The sequence below is a fragment of the Lotus japonicus genome, chromosome 6 (genome assembly GCF_012489685.1).
Source record: "Lotus japonicus ecotype B-129 chromosome 6, LjGifu_v1.2".
NCBI classification, from domain to species: Eukaryota; Viridiplantae; Streptophyta; class Magnoliopsida; order Fabales; family Fabaceae; genus Lotus; species Lotus japonicus.
This window is the reverse complement of record NC_080046.1, coordinates 56,848,872-56,874,245: the sequence shown is the minus strand read 5'-3', so window position 1 is coordinate 56,874,245 and position 25,374 is coordinate 56,848,872. Positions and strand designations below refer to the sequence as shown.

Below are 25,374 nucleotides of genomic sequence, written 5' to 3'. Positions count from 1 at the left end.
ACGTACTTGAAGTAGAAAAACGTAGCTTTTCACTGAAAATTGAACAGCACTGTACGTTAGTTCCAGAATTAATTACCACCAAGGTGCTGGTGTTTTCACACGTTCACATCGTTGCTCCCACTCTCGTTATATATATGCTACAGTGACACATATGAGTGTGTGTGTGTGTAACAGTGAATAATCATACAGTACTAGTGTGTGAACGATGGGAAGAGCTCCTTGCTGTGAGAAAGTGGGGTTGAAGAGAGGAAGATGGAGTGAAGAAGAAGATAAGATCTTGACAGATTTCATCAAGCAAAATGGTGAAGGATCATGGAAGTCCTTGCCCAAGAATGCAGGTATATATGTACATAAATTCTATATAAACACATGTGTTGCAAAATGTTTAGATATCAGTTGAGTAGTAATTGAGTGCGCAGTGTGAATAGATTTTCGTTCATATTTTATCACGAAACGAGTGTTAATGATCATTTGACATTATACCAAGTGACATCCAAATATAGTCTTATTTGGTAATTTGAATTGTTCATGTTTCATGTGAATCAGGTTTGTTAAGGTGTGGAAAGAGTTGCAGGCTAAGATGGATCAACTATTTGAGAGAAGATGTGAAGAGAGGCAACATCACTTCTGAAGAGGAAGAGATCATTGTCAAGTTGCATGCTGCTCTTGGTAATAGGTGCGTATTGTTAGAGTTCAAAACATCAAACTGGCCCATCTTTGTATCATGCAATTAACACACTCGCATTCAGCAATGGAATTTGAATGCTTAATTACTTGGTAATTAAAAAGAAAACAGCAATGATTATTGAGGCCATTTCTTTTCTACATGACAAAACGACATAAATAGAAAGCAAACAGAGATACTTTTTCTTTCCAACGTTAAAAAATCTGATTTCAAATTTCAACAACGTTACAATGGGACAACCCTCCTTCAAGTCCTCACCAACCATACAAAAAGGACGCACCACTTGTGTCGTGGACTTAATTTTTAGTTTTTTTGCCTAATATTTCTTTTACTGTTTATATTATAAAAATTAAGATCTCTACATAATAAGATATAGGCTTAATTCCACTTTGCGCCCCTGATGTTTCATAAATGTGCGATCTGCACCCCCGTGTATAAAACGCGCGGTCAAGGTCCCTGACTTTTCTAAAACGTGCGATTAACACCCTTCCGTCCAAATCCGTTTGGTTCCTCAGTTGACCAAACGGAAAATGCTAACGTGGCATTATTTAATTAATTAAAAATTCATTTTTCAAATAAAATTATTTCAACATTATTTCAAACCATAAAAATAAAAAGGCTTAATTTTGACATTATCACAGTAGAGGGAGTAATATTCTGATAAACTTCACGATTAGTGGGTTATTATTTTCCACCATTTATTTAGTGGTGGCAAATTTTATTATTTGAAAAGATAAAAATATATGTATCTATTTGTATCTGCTCATCCATCAGCAAACATTCAAGATCTCATTCATGGGTTAAATAGTGGATACTTCTTAACATTTCTAGAATTGGAAACTTGCCACCAAAAAAATATTCAGAAGCTGGTTCAACGAAAAAGGGGAAACAGTCTTATGAAGAAATCCCCAAAATCAGAAGGAGATTAATTTTCAGAACCCAAAAGCAATTTTTCAGAAGTAATATTCTTCAATGAAAAAGGGGAAATTGTTTTGAGAGAAATACCCAGAATCAGAAGATGAAGAGTCCAAAATTGAGAGAAACTTAGTTGAAACATTCTAGATCGAGAATAGTCATAGAACACTTCTGTGACACAGCGAGGGAAAATGCGTTCTGGGTTTCTCTCACACCTTTTCTCCTTCATCTCTGGGTTGTTGTGTTTACTGGGGTGGGGTTGGGTTTATGGGTGGTTGCGGCTCAGTTTGCTGGAAAAAAAAAAGAGAGGAAGAAGTTCTCTGGGGTGGGGTGAGGGTGAGGTTGTTGGGTGGTGGCTTAGCTTGCTGGTTATGGGTTTGTGGTGAGGGTGATGTTTTGTTTTGAGATGCTCTGTTGAGGAAGATGAAGATCAATTTTGTGACGAAGTTAATTATGCTTGTGACGGATTTCCGTCACTAATTTGTTTTTTCAGAATTAATGAATTTAATAATTCTGTTTTAAAAAAAATGCAACGTAGGCGTGGTTCCGTTTAGTCAACTCACGGAACTTAACGGAAGGGCCTCAATAGATCGTTTTGGAAACATGCGAGATGTTGACCGCACATTTTAAAAACAGGGGATGCAGATCGCACATTTACGAAACATCAGGGGGTCAAACTGGAATTAAGCCTAAGATATATATACAATAAGTTATTATTCAAACACTTAATTCACACCTCCACCATGAGAGATAATAGAAGAAATAAGAGAGAAAAGAGGTGAGTGAGACATATGAAAAAAAAAATTGATGAGCAAATATAAAATGAAAGAAGTCAAGTATAAATGAATCAAAACCCAATAAAATAAGGGCAATCTTAACTTACCTCACGAGTTAACCCCTATCTTAGCAAAGAAATTGCAATGAAATGTAGATCCAAACACACTCTAATCGCATCTTAGTAGTTGATACGATGATTTTTAATCGATGGTCATGAGTGAATCAACATATATTAATAGTGGGTTACTGATGGACCATTTCAAAATTAATTGGTCCACACTCCACACTATAACTTCACACACAGAATATATAGTTTTTTATGTTAATTTTTGCAATTTCCTTGTACTCATCTAAAAGTTAAGGGGTTTTATAGGTCTAATTTGTCATGATTTCTTCTACAAAAACGTTATATTATTTTTAGTTGTTTATAATCTAAAAATTCATCGAATGATAACTTAAGTGGTAAGAGTTAGATGACATATGCGTTGGATGAGGGAGGTCAAGAGATCAATATCTGAAAGTGCAATTCATCTTTCCGATGTAAAAAACAAAGTCTAAAAATGAACTGAAAGGGTTTCAAACTCTCTTATTTTGAAAAGGTACCGGAGCAACGTCTATTAATTTTTAGTGTAAAAAAGAATTTTATTAAAATCTACACAAATTAAAATATTTATTTTTACTTCTTATCACCTAAAAATCTCATTTTAATAAATTTTAGAGGTCCATTTTAGAGTTATAGATTTATAGATACATTTTTTGGACCTAAGAATTATAGATAGGAACCCGCTACAATGTGTAGATGGTATTTTAGGCCCAAGTATAATATACGTTAGAGGTGGACCCATTCACTGCAATTGGTACCTTAGCCACTTTACCAAATTCTTAAGAATTCGGGTTATATTAATTGGCCTAAATAAATGCCCTAGTTATAATAAATTTAAGTTTCATTTAAAGTTTTATTTACAGATAAATACATTGATTTATATTTTCATTTTATGATGTTTTTATTGAATTATATAAATTAAAATAAATAATTATCTAAAAATTAAAAAATATGATAAACATGATATACGGATATTAAAATTGGTTTCAGCACTTCATGTCTTAAGTAAATGATTGATGGGTTCAAATTAAAGTCTTGTAAATGAAAAAAACATCATTGATCAGCCATCAACCACTTAGTACATTTACTTACATGTGATTAGTCTAACTGTTGTTGACTGTGAAATATCTTAATCAACACAAAAAAACAACTAGGTCTGCAGTACACCAGGCACGGACCCATGTACAAGCCTATGGGGTCAAATGCCCCCACCTGATTTTCAATTTCAAAATTTACTTGTTTGATTTGAAACAAAAACATATTACTTAGTTATAAATTACAATGCTAATTACTAAATTGCCCCCACCATAAAAAAGTTGCTCCCATTACTTATAGTAAAGAAAATGTGCCCCCATGACTTTGTACGTATATTATACATTGAATACCATTAAAAATTTAAAATTTAATTTATCTACATTTGTGTTAAATATTCTAATTTATCTTTTTTCCCTTTCTCTGTAGTCTGTATAGTATTATGGTCTATTTGTTTTTAACATTCATATCATTATTTTAGTAGAAGTTATGTTGATTTTTCTATCCTTTTCCATATTTATTAAAAAAATCTTCATTTAATTCACTTATAGTTGTGTTGAAACCTTATATTTCTGTAATAAATTTTGATTTTTTTACATCGGATTAGTAAATTACACCCTCCAATTATTGATATCCATACCTCTTCCTCTGAACCCAATATGTCATCATCTCTTATCATTTGAACTATCTTTTGGGACAATAAATTTTGATTTTAGATATGAATGTATTTATGATTTTTTAGTAGTTAAAATATATTTATGAGAAATATGGTGTTCTATGACCATAAATTTTTGATTTCTATGCTAATTTTCATCTTCGGTAATTAAAAATTTTGAAATAGAGAAAAAAATAATTCAAGTGTGTGTAAGAATGAAAAAATTCTATGATGTATTTAATTTTTTTAATAATAGTGTATTATGTTTTTTAATCTTACAAACTCACATGTATATTTTGCCCCCACGAGTTAAAATTCCTGGATCCGTCACTACAGTACACCATCCATTGACCCTACAATCTCCCACTCCTAGGGGATAAGTTAACCTCATCAAAACTTAAATTTTCTCTAACAACAATTTGGCAGATCCAATATAGTGACATACTGCAACTTAACCTATTAAACCGCCTATGATTATTTTACTTCATATTTACTTATGGTGATTCTGAAAACATAACCAAAACATTGTTCACGCGGTTGTAGGTGGTCTGTGATAGCAGGACATTTACCAGGACGAACGGACAATGAGATAAAGAACTACTGGAACTCTCATTTGAGGAGAAAGATTTACTGCTTCATGAGATCTTTAAATGACCAACAATCTCTCCCACCCATTGACATGAATGTAGCTACAAAATCCAAGAGAAGAGGTGGAGGAACAAGAAGCAAGCTACCTATGGAAGATGAAAACAACATGATGGCAGTGAGTTTGAGCCAAAACTCCCTTGAAACAATTCCTAAAAGGAAAGCTGCAATTTTCAATAGAGGAGAAGGTGATCAAGTTTCAATGATATTGGATGCTTGTGACCAAATGCAGCAGGGCAACATAAATAGTACAGCAGCTGCATCATACAACGCTAGTGTGAATGGAGATCATATTGAAGGCTTCGGCTTGGGACCATATCATGATGAAATTATGAAACTTGGTCACATGTTTGAAAATGGTATTGGTATTGGGAGCTCATCAATTGTAGAGAGTGAAGAGTGGCACACTACTCCTACTTCTGGTTGCTTGTCAGTGAATTCTATTTCTACCACAGATTTTCAGTGCTTTGATTGGGATTTGCAAGGTACTGTTCAATCTCATAATGAGTGGGACCTTTATGAAGAACAAGACCAAGTAGTCACTGGCTTGTGGGGTACTGGCATTGGTGAAATAAATGGTTTTCATCAGTTGTGAGTTGCCCAGAATTGCTGGATGCAAATTAAGTTGTTCGAATATAGTAATGTACTTTTATTCCAATTTGTCATTACATTATGTCTATGGGGCAATTTAAATAGACAACTGAAAGTGAGTTGGTGGGTGAATTTACGCAATTTGCAAGATGTCCTTGCAGGTTCTGAAGTCTATGTAGTCGTTGTAAAAATAAATAAGTGTATCAGAATACTGGTTGTGTGAAAGTATGTAAATTTTATTTATTTTATATTCCTTATTTGAGTATAGTCTATAGTATACTATTAATCAGACCTATTTCTCACCTATTAAGGCTGAATTTAAGTAACTAAGCGCTTATTCATAAACACTATGATAAGCTTTTTTCATAAGCTAATTTGACCAACTTATGAAAATAAGCTCAAAACAACTTATAGATAGATTGTATGTCATTTTCATAAGTTCTCCAAAACATATGCATAAACGTTGATTCTATAAGATAAGTTTAAATAAATTCTTCCAAACATGGATTTGGCTCCTCTAAAGTGAGCCGATTCACTTTAGAGAAGTAAACATCATAACCATTAATAGTGATTACCTACTTTGATAAAGTCAATAAAACAACTCAATCAATAGGTTGTAATGCTTTAGAGGAGTCTAACCCAATATATAATTGTTATGAGTTTTAGCTAATGATTCAATGTAAGGGGTATGATTTAACTAGAATTTCCTATCAAGTGAATATGATCACTGAAGACCTAGACCATGTTCAGTAATAACAAGTTAAGTCCAACTCATCACATCAAAATGCAGGTTCAATAAGCTGAATTACTTACATGATCACTTGTTCAGTTGTTCATGTCACATAGATAGATGCCATATATTGAAAGCAGTATTTTCAATTTTCAATCACCAAGAACTATATTCATAAAAAGACTTGATAATCCAATTTCCATGAATTAATCAACAAGATCAAACAGCACCAAAATAAATCAATAACGTGTTTACAATTGCAAGATTTCAGTGACAACATCATCAAACAAAGAATTAACTATTTGGTCCACAACCTCTGTGCCAAGTTCAAAACCATCAACCTCGAAATCTAGCCACTTTCCATATTGGCTGCTCATGTCCTTTTCCACAAGCTCATCTACCATTGAATCCCCCATCCCTCTCCACCCTGAAATTTCCTTGTACACATCTTCTGCTAACCATTCCTTTCTCTTCACCATTGCAACCCCTTTAGTCCACATTTTGTATCCTCCACCTACATAACGCCGGCATCTTAAGTCCATACACTCACTCACACAATCAAATATAACTTTCCTCTGAATCCTAGATTCAGCATCACTCTTAAATCCACCCTTTCGGCTTTCCAACTGGTTGAATAAATGAGGGTTTACAATCTCGCGAGCTCGACCAAGGGAAAAATCCATATACATCAACTCAACATTGCACAAAATATCTTTAACATAGTCCAACTCCCATGTATTTGATCTTCCAAACTTCATTGCAGAAAATGTACCTGTGTGCTTCTTCACCATGGTCCCAGTTGATGTTGAAGAAGCAGAATCAGATAACTCAGTGTCATATTCATTAATATAGAAGTTCCTTGAAAAATTCAAGCCATGAACTTCCTGAACTTGAACAGTTGAATACAACTTGCTTCCTGAAATTACATATAGTAAAAATTAACACTCCTGAGTCATGAGATATCTAATTTCAAAATCAATAATTAATTGTCCATATTTAGGTATAATTACCTTCCGTACTAGTAAAGTCCGTGCTCATTGAGGAATCATAGCTTTCAATTGAAAAAGATGGCTCAAGAACAGAGATTGGACTTGGTTCTCGGCAATTGAATAACTGTGGTTCCATTTCATCAACCTGTAAACATCTTGAGTTAATGACCCACACAATGAGAGAAAAGCACAGACATTAATTAAAGGGTGATTTTAACCATATTTCACATTAACTACATATTGGTCATTTGTCACATGATTGAATGACAAAAACTAAGATGCAGTTCAAGTTGATCAACTTAAAGTGTAGATAAATAGTAGAACAGATAAGACCACTCTAGAGCTCAAATTTTAAGCAACTAAACACCATATAACCAGGCCATATATTATATGCATTAAGTTGATAAATAGTCTACTGAATTGACTGATCTCCAGGAAAAAAATTAAGTTAATTGCAGGTACAGCTGGCTTTATCCAAATCCTTAAATAAATTCCAAGTGAAATGCCCATTTGTTGCAGGTAATTATAAGTAAAAACAACTAACAAGCAGCATCAAAGATCAACAATCGTAAATAGGCAGAATAAAACACAAAAAAGGACTATGCTTACCTGAAATTAACTAATTACTTATTACATATGAATTTTTTTTTCTAAAGAATCATGGAACGGATATCTCCTATTTTTCATTTCTAAGTCTGATTTTAAACATAATGTAATAAAACCTAGCATTTTGTTGATAAACATGGCCATCGAACTAGTGACTATATATTATTGTTCATATTTCGCAATCTTGAGGGATACGTACTAATTAATAAAGAAAACTGGCAACAATTAAAAGACTGTTACATACCCATGAGTTGTGTTTCAATGATAATTCAGGAAGACTACTGAAGGAGATGTCAGAATCATGGCTACTGCTTAACTTGTTTGTAGACAACACATCTTGGTCCTTGTTCTGTTGCAATCTCCAGTTGAGGTTGGTTACTTGGCCATCAGACATCGGTGCAGAAACGGAAGGTTGCCTCACTTTAGAAACGTCATCAGAAGAGGCTTCAACTCCACCAGTTAATTCCCTCAGCTTCTGTTCCAAAAGGATACCTAAGGCATCGCCACCAATTACATTGTATCCTATTGGAGACCTTGAATTGTCTGTGTCAAGCAACACTCTTTTAATGCGTTGATCCAATGAAGGACCGTTATAATTCTGGCTAGCTTGTCCAGATGTCTCAAAACATGGATTGCTCCTTGCTAATGGTGTGGTAAATGTGAAGGAAACTACATCCATGTCTTTCTTTTTTACTTCTTCACCCCAACCATATTGTTTATTGCTCACTTGATTAGACTTAACAGGCTTCGGAGTTTTGTCAATGAACAAATTATCCACAGCCCTATCATTCCAGTCCTTGTCAGTAGACCTTTTCTTTCTAGGAAAATTGTTTGTGCTTGTATACAAAACTTCCTTTTCACTGTCTGTCACCTCCATGGCTGACTTTTTGGATCCAACTTTAGATTTTGCAATGGATTTACCACTAGAGCTTCTATGACGTCCATACGAGGAATCCCCATTCGGAACTTTTCTACCTTGTGAATTGGAAACTGATGGCTTTGATGGTAATTTGTCTTTATCAATTGAATAGTTTTGTTTCAGATTATTCTGCCTGAGAACACCAGAAGAATTCTGACCAGAAGATTTCTTATGCAAATTTCTCTGAACATTTGCCCTTGATGGTTGATTGGATTTACTGTCAAGATGCTCTTTTTGGCCCGTCAAACTTTTGCCACCACTCAAACCTTCCCTTCTTTGAACATTCACTTTCGCTTGGATCGCAAGTGAAATAGATCTCCCCTTTTTCTTCGAAGAAGAATCTTCTTCTGCATGTGAAGGAGGTCTGATGGTTGCATCCACAGATCCATTCCAGCTTCTGTTCAAAGATTGTCCTTTTAAATACTTGACAGCATTTGATTCAACTGGCCTATGTGAAGTTTCTGAAAGCCTGGTTGTTCTCTGAGAAGTTTCTCTTTTTTCTTTAAGATCTCGAACTCTAGAGGTCATGGAAGATGGCCCAATTAAAGGTCCTTTTGGCGAAGGCTCAAACTTATTGAGATCTTTAACCCTCAGTGATGTTGTTGATGATGATGCCAGCAGTGCTCTAGCCTTTCCACTAGCTTGGGATCCAGGTTCAATAATTCTTGCTGCAGCCTCCATTATATAAGCGGCATTGTTTGTTGGAACAAAGCCAGGAGTCTTAATAGGAGACAAAAGTTTGTGGTGTGTAACAGGAATTGATTTAGCTGATTTTGGAGGCAGTACTTCAGTTTGGAACTTTTCAATTGGCCTGGTAATGGTCTTTTGAGGTTTTGGCTCCATAAAGTTCCTAGAAGAGCCCTCAATCTTTTCGACGAGGTTTCCAGAATATAAAGCCTGACAATCGTGCTGATGACTGAGGTTTTTCCTGAAGTACTGAGCATCTTGAAGGGATCGAGTATCAGAATATGGAGTGCCATACGGATCAGAAAAACTGGAAGGAGGCAAGGAATCTAATCCCATAAGCCTGGCAACTACGCTGGGGGGCCTTGTTCCATATGCTTCATCATCTGTAACAGATGAAGCATAGCTATGATCACAGCTTCCTCTAGCACTTGCACCTACTCCATTTTCATCATCATCCATCTGGAAGAATAAAATAAGTAAATATCAAATTTCATAACCAAATGAGATATGACAGTTGAGACTGTAAGTGATAGTAATAAAGCCACCAGATAGGGTGCCACATTGTAATCGGCTTTTCTTTCCTTCTTCATAGGCTCTGCAAACAATAAAGAAAAATTTCACCATTAGAAGAAGGCAAAAAGTAGAACAATAAAAACTTCATATAAGTGATACAATTGGCGAGAGATATAAAAACACCACAGTGTGTTCTATACAAGCAGTATATGTACCTGGTAAATCTGACTTGGATGCAAATAATTTCTTACGGGGTTTCGAGGTCCAGTCAAACAAGTGGAGAAAACCACCAACATATCCTCCATTCTTTGTCCCTTCTTTTTCAACTCCCATTTTCAAAGAATAATTCCGTAAACCTTAAAGATGCATCAGGAAAGCATTGGCAAGAAAGATAAACATTGTTAGTCCAGCAAGAGTTATGTAATCCATCTGAAACTTAAACAGGTAAAGAAAGCATAGAGTAACTCAAAACAACTCCCTAACCATTTAAAGGAAAAAAATCTATCAATATGGAAACATCAAGTTAAAGGGAACAAAGACATTCATTATCATCAACAGTTACCTGATGCAAAGTAAACTAAAACAACTCAGACAAACACAATCACCAAAAATTCAATAAGATGGTTCTCTGATTCTCTGCAAGTCCTTTGGAAGATCCACTTCATAGATCATATTTGATTATCTATAAATCTCTTTTGGGAGAACTAACTAGCCAATATAGAGTCAAATTTACCTAGAAAATATATATTGTCCCACATTGTTACCTTCCTCAACTTGAAAGCAACCATATGCATTCAAATCAATAGCAAATACACACAACCCATGATTCAACTAATTAAGTTAAAAAGCCTAATGATCAAGTATACTTTTGAGCTGAAATCAAGTGTGTATAAAGTAAGCCTTACAAAAGGAAAGGGTGATGCAATGTCAATGATCAAACAAAGGTTTTGTAGCTTTTTAGCTTCTTAGAAAAGTTCAAGTCTTATACAGTCAATCCATTGGCTCAAATGGAAAAAGAGAAATGTACAGACTATGCTTATACACTGTCATCAGTCCAATCCAAATGAATCAGATTAAAACATTTCCCATCAATGAAATGAAATGATCCTAATAATCCAAACAACTAATGGAAAAGCCAAAAACACTAAATTTAGGGCAATCAGATAATAGAACTTCAACCAATTACACAGATGATAGCAATGGGGCACCAACAGGGGAAAATAAAAATAAAATAAAATAATGGTCAAATCCAAACGCAAATTCACAAAGGATGAAACGAACAGCAAGGACCCGTTAAGGGAAAGCAAGAAAAGAATCAAACTTTGGCAATGAAGTGAAGACTTACGTTGAAACAATGAGATGGGTCAGGGTCAGCTAAACATTTGAGTAGAGTGAAAGAGAGGCATTAAAAACCCACCATGAAAACACCGAAAGACAAAAGCATTGTAGATAGTAGATGGAATTGAATTGAATTGACTGTTTGTAGAGAAAAAGAGAGAGAGAGAGATGGAAGTAACACACCAGAGAATTTATGAGCAACAGAGAAGAGAAGAGAAGAGAAGAAGAGGAAAGGGTGAAGGTGTAGAGAGAGAAAGACAGTGTTTCGAAGCATTTAATAATAAATGGAGACAGAATTGAGAATTTTCGTTGGTTCGAATGAAATAATTGAAAATGGTTTGAAATGTGTTTTGTTTGTTTGGAATATAAAAATAGAGAGAGTTTACAACGTCTCTTTGGAGAGGGATGAGATTTCAAATTCCAAACGGGGAGAAAAGTGGTCCAAGGAGCTGCTTCTTAACGTCACTTGCCTCTTGTTTAAGGAGAATTCTCTCACCTATTATTGGATGACACGTGTCATTGTGTTTTTATATTTGAAACCAACTCACTCACTCATCAAGTGGTAAAGGTAGGGATGGCAGAGAAGCCCGAACCCATGGGCACCCGACCCGACCCGACCCGATTTCTTGGGTGAAAACCCGAGTTAAATGGGTTCGGGTTCGGGTTCGGGTTTTACCCGATCATTTCGGGTTCGGGTTTGGGTTTGGCCAAACCCGCACCCGAACCCTACCCGAACCCGGATCTGTATAAGTGAAACCTAAGTATTCTGCTTGTGCAGTACAATATATGCAGCATCTTGCATATTAATTTAACAGTAACATGACAATTACAATGTTACATTACATAATATAGCTCTCTTCACAGTCTTTTTCAGGTCGGGTTTCCGAGTTCAACTGTTTGTTTGAGGTTGTGTGCGGGTGTGGGTACGGGTCGGGTGAACCCGAAACCCAATGGGTTCGGGTGTGGGTTTAAGTTCACCACCCATTTCGGGTTCGGGTGCGGGTGCGGGTGTGGGTTTTTGATTTCGGGTTTGGGTTTGGGTTTGGCAAAACCCGCACCCTACCCGACCCATTGCCATCCCTAGGTAAAGGTAAACATGTTAAATAAAGTAATTTTCCACATGAATAAAAGTAATATTTTTCTTACGATATCCTCATCCAGAGGTAGTTCTGTTTGAGCCAGAAATATCAATAGTGAAATTACTCAAAGCTCAACCATTAGAACACTACAAGACCCTATAATCCTTAAAAAAAAACTGTAACCTGTCTACTTGAGGGTGCGTCCACATAACCCCCATGCTGCAATGGAACGCCCAAATACTTTTCTATATTTGTTATCAAACCAATACACATCACTGAACTTAGTTGTAACATAATATTGTGGTGCACATTTTTGGATGGCATCATGTGAGTCTTAGTTAAACTCACTCTTTGAGTTTGAAACCTCACAAAACTGCCCTAAGCAGTTGTTGATGGTCTCCATCTACTTCATGCTTGCTTCACAAAAAAGGAGAGGTCACTCACAAAGAACAAATGACCGTGGATAAGTACCTCTTATGAAAGCTTGATGGGCTTCCACAACTTTCGTTTAACGATATTGTTTATCCTAGGAGAAAGTTTCTTCAGCCAAAGAATGAACAAATAAGGGGATAAAGAATCTCGTTGACTGATACCTTGATTCGAACCAAAGCTACCAGTCTTCTCCCCATTAAACATCACCTAAAAAGAGACCAAAGAAATATAATGCTTAATAATATTATAATAGTGCGCTCTAAGATTGAAGACTTTCAAAGTCTACCCACCCTTGCCTTCACCTTTTTTTATCACTCATCAAATGAAAGATTTCTCGAGCTATTGTTGTATTGTCCAAATTATGTCTTCCTGACACAAAACTAGCTCGGAGAAATTCAAGTTTGCATAAACTGCTTGGATTTAATTCGCTATTACCTTTCCAATTGCTTTGTAAATCACATTACATAAGCTAATTAGTTTAAATTGGTTCAATTTATCTATGCAATCTTCCTTGTAAATAAACACCGACAAAGACTTCTAAGGAACTAATTTACTAACAACTAACATTTGCCTATAAAAAAAAATTTATGCTCACTCTTTCTCTCTAATCACCTTCTTTAACTTCTTCTCATCTTTTTTCCTTCTCACTTTCTCTTCTTCACCACACAAAGCATGAGAGCCTCTGTCTTTAACTTTTTTTTATGAAGACCACTTGGTTCCTATTATGCAAAAGGCTCCAAACCACAAGGCCTAATACAATACCTCAATCATTCAATTCGGCCAAGATCATTCTGGATTGCATCCATGTTTGGAGCAAAATTTTGGTAAGTGCCAGCCATTTTTTACTTGTGCCAGCATACTTTTCTTATTATCGTCAATAAAGGAGAATGTAAATCGTACATATTTTCCTTACAAAAATACTTGTTGCATGGTTTTAGCTTTCATAGTTTATCTTTCTCAGCCAGAAATTTAATTTATGGTAAATTTAATCAGCATAATTAACCCCACACGCAAATCAATAATTTTTTAATAAAAAGCTCAGGGAAAATAAGAACAGTTTCTACTTTCTATACTGTCATTTTCCAAGTTTCCCCGGCCCTTACGTCTATGCTGCAGATCAGGGCCGTGTACAGACATTTTGGGGCCTAAAGCGAAAAATGTTCTAGTTTTTTGAGCTGTAAAATCATTTATCCAAATTTTATAATCAAGCAATTCTAACATTTCGCTTTCAATACATAAAATAGCTAACCAATTCAATTTTAATAGTTAATAACCCAAAAATGCATCCATTATGATTCCTTATTTTTTGTAGTATTCCAATCTGCTGATTACCCAACTCCATTCATTATTCACTACTCAGTTTGTACCAAAACCATAGTAATTAAAAAAAAATTGGGGCCAAAATTTTTTTTTGGGGCCTTAGGCTATTGCCTTTTCTATCTAATGGCCTACACGGCCCTGCTGCAGATCTTGGTGATACTTTCAGATTTCTCTGATAACTCTTTAAATGAATCTCAACCACAGTACTAGTTGAAGCATAAACCTATTAAATTGCTTCTGGTACACCCACTTAATAGCCATTCAAGGCGTTTCCATAAGTAGCCAACATTCAAGATTGCCAAGTCAATCATTGTTTTTGTCTTCAATATTGTTAAGATGTCTCATATTAATCTCTAAATTAAGTGAAATACCAATTAAAACCCCAACAAATTAAAACAGTAATGACCTACATATTTGAAGAACTCCAGTCTCCATGTGTACTTTGTTTTTGGTCAGGTCCAAATGTCTTGTTAGAAAGAAATATTCTGCTTGGAGAAGTTGTTGGGCCATACACATTAGTTCTATGTAAAAAATGCATATGAAACTTTTGGGCTGTTCAACTTTTTATTTTATCATTAGTCAATGGTCCAATGTATAAAAATTAAATCAGATAAAAACTCAAAACTAATTCAAGTCAAGTTAGGTGGATCCACTAAAAGGCTAAAGCTAGCCTTTTGACCAAAAAAAAAAAAGGCTAAAGCTAGCCTATTACTCTTTTTTTTTTCACAAAGCTCGAACTTAATTATTTACTTAAGAGACAGCTGATTGTTTAGCGTGTAAGACGAGGATAATGAATGCTTTTTGCCAAAGCTGGAAGAGACTTCCTTCCTTTATTTATGTGTCCCTTTACTTAGATGCATTTAGCTAATTTTTCTCTTTTATTATTAATTTTGTTACAAAAAAAATTTACTTTGAAACAACATAGGCGAGTTACTTACTCATTTTATCAAAAGCATTGTTTAACACCCTCTACATATACACATGTCAACAACACCATAGATTAACACCCATGAAATTGGCAAAAATATATGAAACATGAATTATTTTCGTTAAAAATTAAGTAACTAAAACAATATCATCAAATCTATCTTTTTTATTGTTTGAGCTTGACATTAGATCTTATTCACCACTTTTTTGGTTTTAGCATAGTCAAAAGGTTCTTTTATGTTGCTTTCTTTTGAAAAAAGGTCAGAAAAAAATAGAGTAATATGATATATACACACCTTCTTTTCCATCTTATTTTCACATATTTTTCTTCCTATCTCTTTGCATTTTCTGTCACATCACAAATCATATCATTCATTTTTCTCTAATTTCTACTTAATCTCACAAGGTGAAGGAGAAATTAGTATGTCAACTAAACATTATTCAAAAAAGTAGCATGTTTTTACATTTTAACATGGCTTTTAATTTCCAATTCTCCTAAGTTAATCAAATAGATAATGAAACTTGATATGGTTCTGTTTTCTTCCAACTGAGGCAATCCATTTTCTGATAATTTAACCTATCGTAATAGATCATTAAAATCATTAATAAAAATAAAGAAAAAAGTGATGAAATTTCTTAGCCACCTTAATCAAATTAACATAAAATTTAGTTACATAAACTAGAAACAGGTATTTCCATAATTTCATCTGTGACAAATGCACAAAAAGATACAATGCACAAGAGAAACATCTGAGATCATGAAACACACAGAACATAAAAGCCCTAAAATGATACGATGAACTTTGGAATAAAATTACCAAAGCAAAAAACGAAAATCATTCATGCTAGCTGTTCGTGAATTTCGAACATCTATCTTGCATATTTAATCTAGCTCTTACAGAGAACCATCTTGTTCTTCAACCAACGAAGCCCTTTCCTTATGGAAGCCTTAACGTCCCTCTCCGTCGCAACAGACTTGTACTCGGCCACTCGCCTCTTCCTCTTCATCTCCCACTCCTTCCACGCGCCGCCCTTCAACTGTTTCGCGTGGTAGTGCAGAACCGCCGTCGATTGTTGCCGACGGTAACGCATGCCGCTGTTTGGAACGCTCCAGTTGCTCACGTACCCGGGACCCACAAAATAACCGCCGTTAGTCTGCATTTAATATATATGTCTGGTGGGGGAGGGCACGGCGGAGGAAGGTGGTCGGAGTTTAATTTTTGGGTGGTAAGGGGGGTTTGGTTATTCGTTTTTTTTAACTGTGTGTTAAGGGTTTTGTTTATAAGGAGTTGGGAAGAAAAGTCTAAAAATGGAGATAAAAGACAACCTGTGAAAGTGGTTCTGTTGTCGATTGTGATGGTGATGGAGGGTGATATCGTGTCGTTTAGCAAAATATGGAAAGAAAGATAAGAGAATAGGATTGCAGAGGATCTTGAACTTATCTGCTTTAATTTCCTCTTTTGATCCTATGGATTACCTAGCATCATATCTCCCATATATAGTGTTTTAAAACTCGGCTCGATCATCGACTCGGTGAGGGTATTGAGTCAATGGGTCACTGGTCGGACCAGTGAGTTACTGGGTCGAATGCTTGACTTGGTGTATATTAAAAAAAATTAAAAATCTTTGCACTATGAAGTTAAGTTATAAATAATGAAAAATATATCAATATCACCAAATAACTTTATGGTAGAGTGGCAAAGGCTTTTCTATACTACCTTCAGGATCCGTATTCGAATCCTACTGGAACCACTTTTTAATATAATTACATGTTTTTATCAAACTATTGTTGGCATACTATGGGAAAAAAAAATGAAAGGCCCACTCCAATCACTGTTATAAAAAAAACACGTAAGGCCCACTGTACGTAATCAAACTAATGTGGGCAGAGTTTAAAAAAAATTGAAAGGCCCATATCACATTGCATGATCCATTAGCAGAATGAAATAAAATAATTGAAAAAAATAAAATGGGTGACTCGCCGGTCTGACAAAAACCGGCCGAGTTATCGAGTTAACCATTGAACTGACCGGCTCAAACCGGTTCAAATCGAGCTGTTTGCATAGCCGATCTGTTCAGAGGCTCGGACCGGTCAGGTCTCGGTCCAATCGGTCGGACCGGCCGGTCCGAGCCGAGTTTTAAAACTATGCCCATATAGGAAAATTCTACAATTAAATTAATTTACAAAAGCTAATTTAAGAATTTTAAAGGGTTAATTATGTTTTTTTTCTCTGAAAAATTAGCTTAGTTATGTGTGCGACCAAGGTGATGTGACATGTCTACTTATAATTTTTAATTATAATATTTACTTTACACGTGTTATTAGTAATTTAAAATACAAAATACGAAAACTCACAAGAATCACTACTAGCTAGTGCCCATCCTTGCCATAATTGTCATCGTTCACTCGTCACATATTGTGGTCATTACACCTAGCTAGATCTACCCTCATGATTATCTTCCACGCCTCATCGAAATCTAGGGGTACAAGCTCCTTTGTTCAAATTATGAGTGACTTTTGATTTTGGGGGTAAGGGTTTCAATCATGAGGTTGGCTTTCAATTTTTTGACGGGAAAGCACGGCGAATGTGAGTTAGAGGTGATTCTCTAAAAGCTTTATCGACATTTGAGGGATTCCACACACCAACTCTAGCAGTGACAATGGTGATGAAGCCATCAACATGCTCTCTCCCACCACCATCACCCTTGCTTGGTGCACCGCTGTTTTGGATTGGAGGAGTACTAGGCGATAGGGATGTTCGCGGATTGGATTGGATCGGTTTTGAGGAGAAAAATCATCCGATCCGATCTCATCGGTTTTATGATTTTGTCATCCAATGGATTTTTTACTAAATTCAAATCCGAACCAATCCGATCCAATCTATAGCGGTTTGGATTGGATTGGATTATTCGGTTTTTGTTTCACTTTTTTATATTTTGAAATTGTGTTGTATAAATTTTAAAAATATATGATATATGATACATAATTTATAACATTAATATAACATTCATAAATTATAACATAGTAACAAATTTTTAAATTATGATTATAATTGTTTACTTTGATGCATGTATATAGTTCAAATAATTACTTGAACTTTTTTTTTATTAAAACGTAATTTTATAAATAAGCATGTGTGATATAATCAATATGTAAACAATAAATATGTACTATGTAAGTGTAAATTGAATGATATATGTATAACTAAAAGTGTACATATTAGTGAATGTTCGGTTTGGATTGGATTGGTTCGGTTTTGGAAATCAAATCCGAAATCCGATCCGATCCAATAAATAATTTTGATTTTTTCAATTTTCAGTCCGTTCGGTTTTCGGTTTGATTGTTTTTCGGTTTTTTTGATCGGTTTATCGGTTTTGTTTGGATTGGTTCGGTTATAAACACTCCTACTAGGCGACGATGACTATCAATATTGTGGTCGCGATCAAACGCCATGGAAATTGGGGCAGTAACTCCATATGAGATGGTGGAGCCTGGAACATCGACGTAGATGGCAAAGGAGGCAAGAGGAGAAGGTTCACTTTCCCAAAATGATGTTGTCATCTTTGTTGTTTTCTTCTTTATTCGTCCTCATGAGATTCTTCATCTTCTTTGTGAAAAATGGTGCATGTTTCTCAGATGTAATGTGTGTGAGAGAGAGAGAGAGAGAGAGAGAGAGAGAGAGAGAGAGAGAGAGAGAGAGAGAGAGAGAGAGAGAGAGAGAGAGAGAGAGAGGGAGGGAGAGAGAGAGAGAGAGAGAGAGAGAGATTCTAGCAATAGGTAGCGAGAGGGTGGAGGATGAGAGGTTGAAGGTTGTGAAGAAGTGGTTAAATTCTTTGGTAAGCGAAGAGACAATTTTACACAGGTCCAACTGAGGGAGCTCACTTTACTAGATAAAGTAAGTATCATTAATAAAGTTGCATTATTTACTTTTCGAAGTAGATAATCAATAGATGACTTACTTTATTATTTAAATTGACTCTCTCATTTTAGTGTAGCTAAATCGTAATTTCACCTGCGGAATTAATTAAAATTTTCAAAACTTTTAACTATTTAGTGGCATACTATGCAACATTTTTACAAGTGCTGCATATTAGAAAATTGTTAAAAAAAAAAAGCTTTCTCTAGCATGAAGTATATATGTCCCAATTGTGGGTGATTCATAAATTAAGCAGAAAATTTAACAGGTAGAACCAGGAGGATTCAATCCGAATTGTCATGGAACCCCACAGAGAATTGAAGTACCAGCAGGAGCAATTTAGTCAAATTAATTTATGAAGAATCAAGTTAATTAATTTACAAATTCGAACCTAAACACGTACATCCTTGGGAGGCGACAGCCAAATTCGAACAAACACGTACAAAGAGATCATAAAATAAAAGGGATTCTTCTATTTCCATTATTGGACTGCAAGTACAATCTCCTATATACACCAGGTAATAAAAGGATAAGATCAAAGGAAACACAAGTACACACTGAAAAGACTTCCTAATGCACATTTTGAAATTCTTCAACAATTGATTCTTAAATTAAAATCAATAACGTAGAAAAACTTTCTGATAGCTAGATTTCAGAAATGATCAATTTAATCAACAGTAAATATAGAGAAGTTGATTCAAACATGCTAAAATAATTAATTTTCAATTCATTCACTCAATTCCTTATCCATAGAATTATGAGAGAGCAAGGCACTAGCTACTAGCTAGACTCAAGTTAAGATCAACATCACCATCAAGGTTCTGTACTTGTTGTGTGAAAGGCCCAGTAGTTCTTGACGTGCCTGCCCCATTTGGTCTTGTTACAAAAGGTGGCCCCTCATCATCAGGGATCACATAGGCAAAAGCTGGTTGTGCGACCCATGCACCACATACTGGCGGTTCATGAGAAGCTGCTGGTGATCCACGAGGAGGAACAAGCCCATGTGCAACCGCCATGATATGATTAGGGGAAGCTGCTGTAGGTATGAACCGTTGATGATGAGGGATGAGAATGGGAAGAAAGTGGTGTGCTCTTTGACGATCTCTCTTGTGAGCATTTTGATGGCCACCAAGCGCTTGAGAATTGGAGAATTCGCGGCCGCAGAAGCGGCATTTGATGCTCTGCTTCTGCTTGTTCACACAAGGAGCTTGGGCCTGAGCAGGAGTTAAGGGGAATAGCGTCAGTGTTTTTGAGGAGGAGGAGGCTTTCTCCTTGGTGTTGTGCATAGGGTTTCTAGATGCACTCATTATTTTATCATTGGATATCAATCTCCATAATTCATGGGTGCATATATAGCCACGGAAAATAATCGGTTCACATTAGTGTATTAGAATTTAAAAAATCTAACTCTACGTACGGTATATGTTAGCTTGATCAAATCTTTAGTCAAAATAAACTTTCTCAACACATCCTCACGCTCAGGGCCGCACATCTATAACTTGGTGAGTACACGTGCTAAGAAAATAAGGTGGGAAGAAAAAGATATAAAATAGAAAATATATGTATGAACGAATCAAAGTTTTTTTTTAACAAAAACATTTTATTAATGCAAACAATGATTAGAATAAAAGCGAAATTAGAAATAAGCTCAATGAGGGTTTGCTCGATTACATCCCTGTTTTGCCAAAGCATCTGCAAAGTTATACAATAATGGATAGAAAACTTGTCCCATTAGATGTCTCGTGTCTCATTAGTTAAATTGTGTCAAGTAATTCATGTAAAATTGTAATTGTCATGTTCAAGTTGACATAACACAAGATGATTATTAGTGGTAGAAAGAAAAATACCATAAAGAGAGATAGAAGTTTTTCTCCAACAATAATGATGTTATTCAAGCGATTTTATTCAAAAAGATTAGATAAATACTATACATTTTATCTCTCTATGTATATGGGTTGAAAATTGAAATACCCACTTCACTTTATATTAATATTTTTGGCTAATACGAAAATAAGTTTTAATTACCCAATCACCATTTCTATTTCAATAGTTAATCCAAAAGTTATAATTGTTAGGATTCTCACTTCACTTCTTCAGTTATTTCTTGTTAGAAAAATAACTAATTCGTTGTTGATTAGGGGATATAGGGCCATTTTTCTTATGATTTTTAGGATAATTTAATTAGTAAATTAGGTTAGCTTAGCATTTTTAGTTTACTTTAGACTTAATTAGAAATTATTAAACATTTTTAGGTTAATTTAGATGTTTCATTGAATTATTAGATATTTTACTATTTTCTTTGCATTTTTGTGAGCAAGTTTTTTTTTAGAAAACAAAATTTTTATTAGATGAAATCGTTGATTGTACAAAGTGAGTAATTCCCTCCAATATTACATAAGAATACATAAAAAGCACATTACTCTAATGCCCCCAAAGATATTACTTAGGAAATCCAACATCTAATAAACGAGTTATGATATATACATACTTCTCCACTCATTGGTGGAGTTGGGTTTCTTAGCTGATCCATTGTTACTTTGGGCTTTGTTTTGCCTTGTTTCTATTTTCTTTATTGTTTGATTCTTTCTTCTCTTATTTCTCTCTTGTATTAGGGTTGGGTACCCCTTGTACCCCATTTTAATACAATACACTTTGGCTTAAAAAAAAAACCTTCTTCACTCATTTTGCACCTTCATTTTCATCTATTTTTCTTTACTCCATCAATCAAATCACCTATCACATCTTCACTTTCTCTCTCCTTTCTTCCTATCTATTTCTTCCTCCACCTCTACACACCTCAAAAGTAGGGTGTGAAGAGATGATTATTGTCTAATAAACCTATAACCTACACAAAATGCAAGAAAACCCCAATCGACCGACAAGGTCCAAACCCGGAACAAGCAACAAATGCCTGATGAGAAGGAACATTCGTCGAGGACCGATAAGTGACAAATAAAAGCCACATAAGCCAACAAAAACAGAGTCAATCTCAATATTGGAGGAGAAGCGAATCAGCACAGGACATCAACTTTAGAGGGAAAACGTAGAATGAGCAAGCACAAACAGTGACTCAACACTGCTTCCGAAACTTCACCAAGCTCAAGCAGCCAACAACCTAACCTGAAGTAAGCACAGTAAGCCACAACGACAGCCTCACCTTACGAACAACCTTCAGATGAAACAACAACACACCAGCCAAAAAACCACGAGACATCCACCGCGGTGGCGCGCCAAGAAAACTCCCAACTGCAGATCTGAAAGCCCTGAGTTTTACAATGTTGTCACAATGAAAAGAACCAACGTTGTCACGTTGTAACGCAACTACGTTAGTAAGTTTACAAGGCGGTCATGTTACATACCTGATAGTTCAAAAAATGGTTTTCACGATTGAAACATTATTCTTACACTTTGAAACACAGTGAAGGTGACTTGGAGGCTTTGCAGGTTTGCCAGGGCAAGTGTTTACTTGTATTTTTTGTGTGTGTGGTTTTTCTTCCATTGTAGCCATGTGTAACTAAACTATGTTATAGTAGAGGTATTGTAATTAACCTAACTAACTATCTGTTTTGTTACATTTCAAAATATATATACATATACATTCTTCTTCTAGTCCATGAATCTCTTTCCTATTAGTATTTGCACCTAATGATGGCCATTGGATTTGTTTACCTAGTTCATGCTTAGTTGGAAAATGAATTTGGATTAGGGTTTTGAAAAGAGGTTTAATTGCGAATTTTGCTATCTTAAGGATAAAAGCAAGAACTAATTGTATTGGTTTGAATGTTGAGTTTTTAATGCATGATTGGTTATTTAGAGTTTAAGTAACTAAAGCCCGAGTCTCCTCAATCACCCTTCCCGTCAATCCCGAACAATCGATCAAGAAAGATGAACCTACACCACACTTGATAATCTTTGAACCCAAACTCCAAACTAACTGGAAGTGGAATACCAAAACCTAAACAACTCAATAGAGAGCTTTGCACGACTGGTTCAATTTGACAGACCAATAAATAATGGTTGACTCTATTATTTCAATTAATAATTTCACTTAAGTAAGAAATCACTTAGTGAATAATTTCACATATACACACACATATCTTTTAATAAATCAAATCCAAAAAGAACATCTATGGTATCTATAGGTTCCTAATTCTAGAAAGAACAGGCTCCCACATTCCCATCATTTTTCGCTCAAAAGGTAAGTGCCTCTTTAGTCTTTACATTGCCCCAACGTATCTTGGTGATTGGTTTTACATGGTTGGTTACTTTTATTCCTTTTCCATAAAGACATGATTTTTTAATCAGGATATTCATGTTAACAATACATAAGTTAATTCATCCGTTGCAAGGTTTAGATTAAGCGGTAAATAACTGATCTTGAAATGCACTTCATTCCTATGTACAAGGATTAAATCCCGAGTAATGATATATATACACCTCATTTTTTAAACACTTCATTTCCACCTCTTTTTATTTCTATCTCTCTCATCTTACCATCAATCACATCTGATATTTTCTCTCTCTTACTTTTTCTTTTCTTCCTATCTCTCTCACCATTCCACCTCTCCACCTCAAAAGAGAGGTGTGGATGAAACATTATCCTTAAATCCCTGATCTCATAATTAAGAGATGAGTTGAGCTAACCATCATATCACACTTTGAGATGTCATAGAGCTAGCATGTTTTTTTTGTGTTAATATTCAGTTTTTAATTGACTTCCGCAGAGATTAATCATTGTTCTAATTTTCTTTCTATTATTTAATAAGACATGCAGTGATCATTTTTACTTTACTAACACTAACCTCCCATAAGGTGGATCTCCCTTAACACTCAGCATCCTGTGTTGTTCTCTAAATGATATGTGGAGAAGTGAAAATCAATGCATTTCACAAAATAAAGAAGAATACCAGTGCAATAATAACAAATCATCAAAAAATTGAGTGGATTGAGTAAAAAAAAGTTATCATGAATCACTTATTTATTGTTTTTGTCCTGGTATCAAAAGAGTTTGGCTGTTAATGGTGTGTTTAATCTATCACTATTTAACGTTATGACATTTTAATTTATACTAACAAGTAAAAAGTAAAAATTCTTCACCAGAAAACAACAAAAATGTTATCAAAAAAATTCAACGCTTAATTAATAATTGTGTTTCTTTTATCCATCACATAGGCTCTTGCTGGAAAACCGTCCCCCACATAGTCATCTAGATTTGCTTCTTAGTGCTAAATCTTTCAAAGCTATGGTCATTCCGATAGCTCGAATTGGCTTTTTTTGTCGTTTTTATAACTCAAGCGGAAACATAGGTGGAATTTACGGTGCACAATTGAATGCTTGTGTAAGGTTACACAAGCTACTTTTGACCTGTAATAGCAGGTTTTTCCAGTTTTAAAAAAAAATAAAAAATACAGATTTATTAATTACAATAATTAACCTGTGATAATTTTAATTAAATTAAAAAATAGGCTTAAAGGGTCCAAAGGCCCCTGAGATTACAAAGGGAATCAAATCCAGGACCTAGAAAATTTTTACATCAAGTTAGGTCCCTAGAATTTTTTTTTTTAATTCAATTAAGGTCAAAGTGTGCCACAGCTCAATTTTGTCTTAGTCACCTTTACCACCTGACTTTTTTATTTTTTTTTTAAATACCAATTAATATTTTTATTTTATTTTATTTCCAACTCATTTCCTAAAAAAATAAAACCTAAATTTAACTAAAACTAAACCTAATCCTAATCTGAAGACCTCACCATCTTCAACCCCACCATCTTCTCCCCTCTCACAACAATTCCTCACCACCACCACAACAGCACTCCGAACCAAAATTAGAACCAACAGGTCGGGCCAGGTTCACAATCAATCTCAGCGACAAGATGAACAACACGAAGAACAAATCAGCCTCGTCAAGATCTAGAACCTTAACCAACGACGCCAAACCCGCACGATTGGATTCAGATCTGGAGCGATCTGACCACTCTGCCATGTGCTGGTGGCCAGGGTAATTGAGCGACGCCATATCGTTCTCATCGGCCCGTAAGCCACGCGCGAGGGAGTGGTGGTAGATAACACCGTGGGTGAACCTGCGTGGGAGATCGCAGAGGTAAACTTTGACAGCAGGGGGTTTAGGAGTGCTGGTGGCGAGGATGACAGAGGAGGAGAAGGTGGCGGTGGTTTCGAATGCGGCGGAGGAATTAGTGGGGTGGAAGAAGGCGTATTTAAGGTGGTCATGAAAACTGGGTTTGGGTTTTCTGCTCTTGGCTTTGATTGTTGTTGTTGTTGTACCTTCTTCGTTGTAGGTGTTCATGAAAACTGACTTTAGGGTTTCTTTGGATTGCAAGGATTTGAGGTGGCTGGACAGAGGTTGGGGATGATGGTGGGGTGGAAAATATGGATCTTCACCTCATGTTTCTGGGTCTGTTTCACAGGACAATGGGTGGTGATAGGAGATTCAAAGCTTTTGAAGCCTGGGCCATATATTATCTAATTGATTCTCCTTGTCTATTTACTGTCTCGT

The 25,374-nt window shown here is 35.4% G+C and overlaps 3 protein-coding genes across 3 annotated transcripts; 1 reads left to right on the top strand and 2 right to left on the bottom strand.

Annotated features, from left to right (window-relative positions):
• Positions 1 to 205: 205 nt before the first annotated feature.
• On the top strand, positions 206 to 5,660 carry LOC130723529 (transcription repressor MYB5). Its single transcript, XM_057574607.1, has 3 exons — positions 206 to 338; positions 547 to 676; positions 4,711 to 5,660. The coding sequence occupies exons 1-3, from the start codon at positions 206 to 208 to the stop codon at positions 5,405 to 5,407; spliced, it is 960 nt and encodes a 319-aa protein (XP_057430590.1). The 3' UTR covers positions 5,408 to 5,660.
• Positions 5,661 to 6,317: 657 nt separating this feature from the next.
• Positions 6,318 to 11,514, bottom strand: LOC130723684 (uncharacterized). Its single transcript, XM_057574796.1, has 6 exons — positions 11,193 to 11,514; positions 10,063 to 10,203; positions 9,880 to 9,929; positions 7,973 to 9,793; positions 7,144 to 7,267; positions 6,318 to 7,049 (listed from the first exon to the last, which is right to left on the bottom strand). Exons 2-6 carry the CDS (start codon positions 10,178 to 10,180, stop codon positions 6,385 to 6,387), a joined length of 2,778 nt encoding a protein of 925 aa, XP_057430779.1. The 5' UTR covers positions 10,181 to 10,203; positions 11,193 to 11,514; the 3' UTR covers positions 6,318 to 6,384.
• Positions 11,515 to 19,355: 7,841 nt separating this feature from the next.
• Positions 19,356 to 20,151, bottom strand: LOC130726910 (zinc finger protein 8-like). The gene has a single exon (XM_057578232.1). The coding sequence runs from the start codon at positions 20,144 to 20,146 to the stop codon at positions 19,634 to 19,636; it is 513 nt and encodes a 170-aa protein (XP_057434215.1). The 5' UTR covers positions 20,147 to 20,151; the 3' UTR covers positions 19,356 to 19,633.
• Between the last annotated feature and the right edge of the window lie 5,223 nt (positions 20,152 to 25,374).